This window comes from Tarenaya hassleriana, unplaced genomic scaffold (assembly GCF_000463585.1).
Source record: "Tarenaya hassleriana unplaced genomic scaffold, ASM46358v1 Cleome16, whole genome shotgun sequence".
In the NCBI taxonomy this organism is placed as follows: Eukaryota; Viridiplantae; Streptophyta; class Magnoliopsida; order Brassicales; family Cleomaceae; genus Tarenaya; species Tarenaya hassleriana.
The window spans coordinates 2,809,780-2,812,835 of NW_010965019.1; the positions used below are offsets into that span (position 1 = coordinate 2,809,780).

Consider the following 3,056-nt stretch of genomic DNA (forward strand, 5'->3'; position numbering starts at 1 on the left):
AATAAAATGATCGAATAATCATTGATGCCCCCAAACATGTTAGTAGGCAACAAATAATATACTCACGTGCATTAGAAACCTAACTCAAATCCGAAGCCAACATTGTTTAATTTTTAAAAAAAAAATTACGTACGTATGTACGAAATTATAGCGGCTTAAATGTAAAACATTCACATTTTAAGGGGTTATTTCGCAAAATCTCATAATATTTGCCGTTATTTCGCGTCCTTTTTTTTTTTGCACGTTTTCGCCGTTGGAGCAAATGCGATGCGCCGGACACTCTCATGGCAAACACAGCGGCAGCAACAACGCTTCAATGGATTCCAAGCAAGAGAGAAGACAAACATCGTAGCAAATCAATACCCACCAAAGAGAAGTACGGCTCAAATCCAGAAATCTCGGAGCAAGCCTCCGCCGAAAGCTGGAGACGCCGATATCAAGGGATGGAACATTGCCATCAGCGGATACATGCGCGACGGTCGGTGCGACGCCGCACTTCGTGTCTTCAACGACATGCCTCGTCGGAGCTCAGTCTCTTACAACGCCATGATCTCTGGATACTTGATGAATGGCGAGCTCGTGCTCGCCAGGAAACTGTTCGACGAAATGCCTGAGCGCGACCCTGTTTCCTGGAATGTGATTATCAGCGGGTATGTGAGGAACCGGAACCTGGGTATGGCGAGGGAATTGTTCGAGAGAATGTTTGAGAAGGATGCTTGTTCGTGGAATACGATGTTGTCGGGTTACGCTCAGAACGGGTGCGTCGATGAGGCAAGAAGAATTTTTGACCGAATGCCTGAGAAAAACGAAGTATCGTGGAACGCATTACTCTCGGCGTATGTACAGAATGGGAGAATGGAGGAGGCTTGCGTATTGTTTGAGTCAAGGAAGAATTGGGCATTGGTTTCGTGGAACTGTTTGCTTGGTGGGTTCGTGAAGAAGAAAAGGATTGTCGAGGCAAGACAACTCTTTGATGATATGCCTTTGAGAGATGTGATTTCGTGGAATACAATCATAACTGGTTATGCCCAGAACTCGAGAATAGATGAGGCACGGAAACTGTTCGACGAATCTCCTGTCCGAGATGTGTTTACATGGACTGCTATGGTATCGGGATACGTGCAGAACGGTCTGGTGGAGGAAGCGAGAGAAATGTTCGATGAAATGCCGAAAAGAAATGAAGTTTCATGGAATGCAATGATTGCAGGATATGTGCACAGCAAGAGAATGGACATGGCAAAGGAATTGTTTGATGTTATGCCTTGCCGTAACGTCACTTCTTGGAACACGATGATCACTGGCTATGCTCAGTGCAGCAATATCTCCGAAGCTAAGAACCTCTTTGATAAAATGCCTAGGAGGGACCCTGTTTCTTGGGCAGCTATGGTCGCAGGGTATTCACAATGCGGGTACAGCGAGGAAGCTCTCAATCTGTTTGTACAAATGGAGAGAGAAGGCGGTAGACTGAATCGATCTTCTTTCTCCTCTGCTTTAAGCACTTGTGCCGACATTGCTGCTTTGGAACTGGGGAAGCAATTGCATGGCAGGCTGGTTAAAGTTGGGTACGAGACCGGGTGTTTCGTTGGTAATGCTCTCTTATTGATGTATTGCAAATGTGGGAGCATAGAAGAAGCCTATGATGCGTTCGAGGAGATAGCTGAGAAAGATGTGGTCTCATGGAACACAATGATTGCCGGCTACGCCCGTCATGGTTTTGGGGAAGAGGCTTTAAGGGTTTTTGAGTCGATGAAGAGACAAGGACTGAGACCCGATGATGCGACACTGGTAAAAGAAACTCCTGATCCTTTAGCTTTTATTACCATAACAGAGTGTACTTGTAGTAGTATTATTCGTTCTCATTCTGGTTGTTTTTCCTCCTTCCAGGTTGCGGTGTTATCTGCATGCAGCCACACAGGACTCGTGGATAAAGGCAGGCAATATTTCTACAAAATGACTCGAGACTATGGCATAAAGCCAAACTCACAGCACTACACATGTATGGTGGACCTTCTAGGCCGAGCTGGGTGTTTAGAAGAAGCCCAGAATCTGATGAACGATATGCCCTTTGAGCCAGATGCTGCAACATGGGGAGCCTTACTCGGTGCAAGCAGAATCCATGGGAACACAGAAGTTGCAGAAACAGCAGCGGAGAAGATTTTCGAAATGGAGCCCGAAAATCCGGGGATGTATATTCTACTCTCTAATCTATACGCTGCCTCGGCTCGTTGGAGCGATGTAGGTAAGATGCGAGTGAGAATGCGTGACAAAGGTGTGAAGAAAATTCCGGGGTTCAGTTGGATTGAAATTCAGAACAAGATCCATACTTTTTCAGTGGGCGATGAACTGCATCCGGAGAGAAATGAGATCTATGCGTTCATGGAGGATTTGGATCTGAGGTTGAAGAAAGAAGGGTATGTTACGTCGACGAGGGTGGTTTTGCACGATGTTGAAGAAGAAGAGAAGGAACATATGGTAAGGTACCACAGCGAGAGATTAGCAGTGGCATATGGGATAATGCGTTTGCCATCAGGGAGACCAATCCGAGTGATGAAGAATCTGCGTGTATGCGAAGACTGTCATAATGCCATCAAGCATATAACGAAAATCACTGGGAGGGTGATCATCTTGCGGGATAACCATCGGTTTCACCATTTCAAGGATGGTTCATGTTCTTGTGGAGACTACTGGTGAATGTGGGTTATATATATCCTCCTGAATTTGTAATGTTCTTAATAATCATATGAGGAATGGAAACTCAAGTAAATAACAAAAGAAAATTCTGTTTTATCTTTTGCAATAGTTATAATGCTAATTGTAGCTTCTGTCTGTTTACTGAGATCCAAAATGTCATTTCATGAGGGACAAGCGGTGGTTAAAGTGTTTACATAAGCTGGATCTCCTTTTTCATATAAAGATTGAGTTTTGTAACAGAAACATTTTTCTGATAATACAACAAAAGAGGAAACACACACACATATAATCTGTGTTAAGATGGGAGTCTATGTATAGTTAGCAGAAGAAAACTGGAGACTGATCTTGCAAAACCATGGATACAT

General features: G+C 44.2%; 1 protein-coding gene across 1 annotated transcript; it reads left to right on the forward strand.

The window, feature by feature from the left end:
• Positions 1-239: 239 nt before the first annotated feature.
• On the forward strand, positions 240-2,785 carry LOC104809624 (pentatricopeptide repeat-containing protein At4g02750). Its single transcript, XM_010535666.1, has 2 exons — positions 240-1,785; positions 1,885-2,785. Exons 1-2 carry the CDS (start codon positions 268-270, stop codon positions 2,689-2,691), a joined length of 2,325 nt encoding a protein of 774 aa, XP_010533968.1. The 5' UTR covers positions 240-267; the 3' UTR covers positions 2,692-2,785.
• Positions 2,786-3,056: the final 271 nt, after the last annotated feature.

Coding starts and splice junctions, on each gene's coding strand:
- LOC104809624 (XM_010535666.1), top strand. CDS start 268: ATGCGCCGGACACTCTCATGGCAAACACAGCGGCAGCAACAACGCTTC. Junction 1,786..1,884: donor GACCCGATGATGCGACACTG/GTAAAAGAAACT, acceptor TCCTCCTTCCAG/GTTGCGGTGTTATCTGCATG.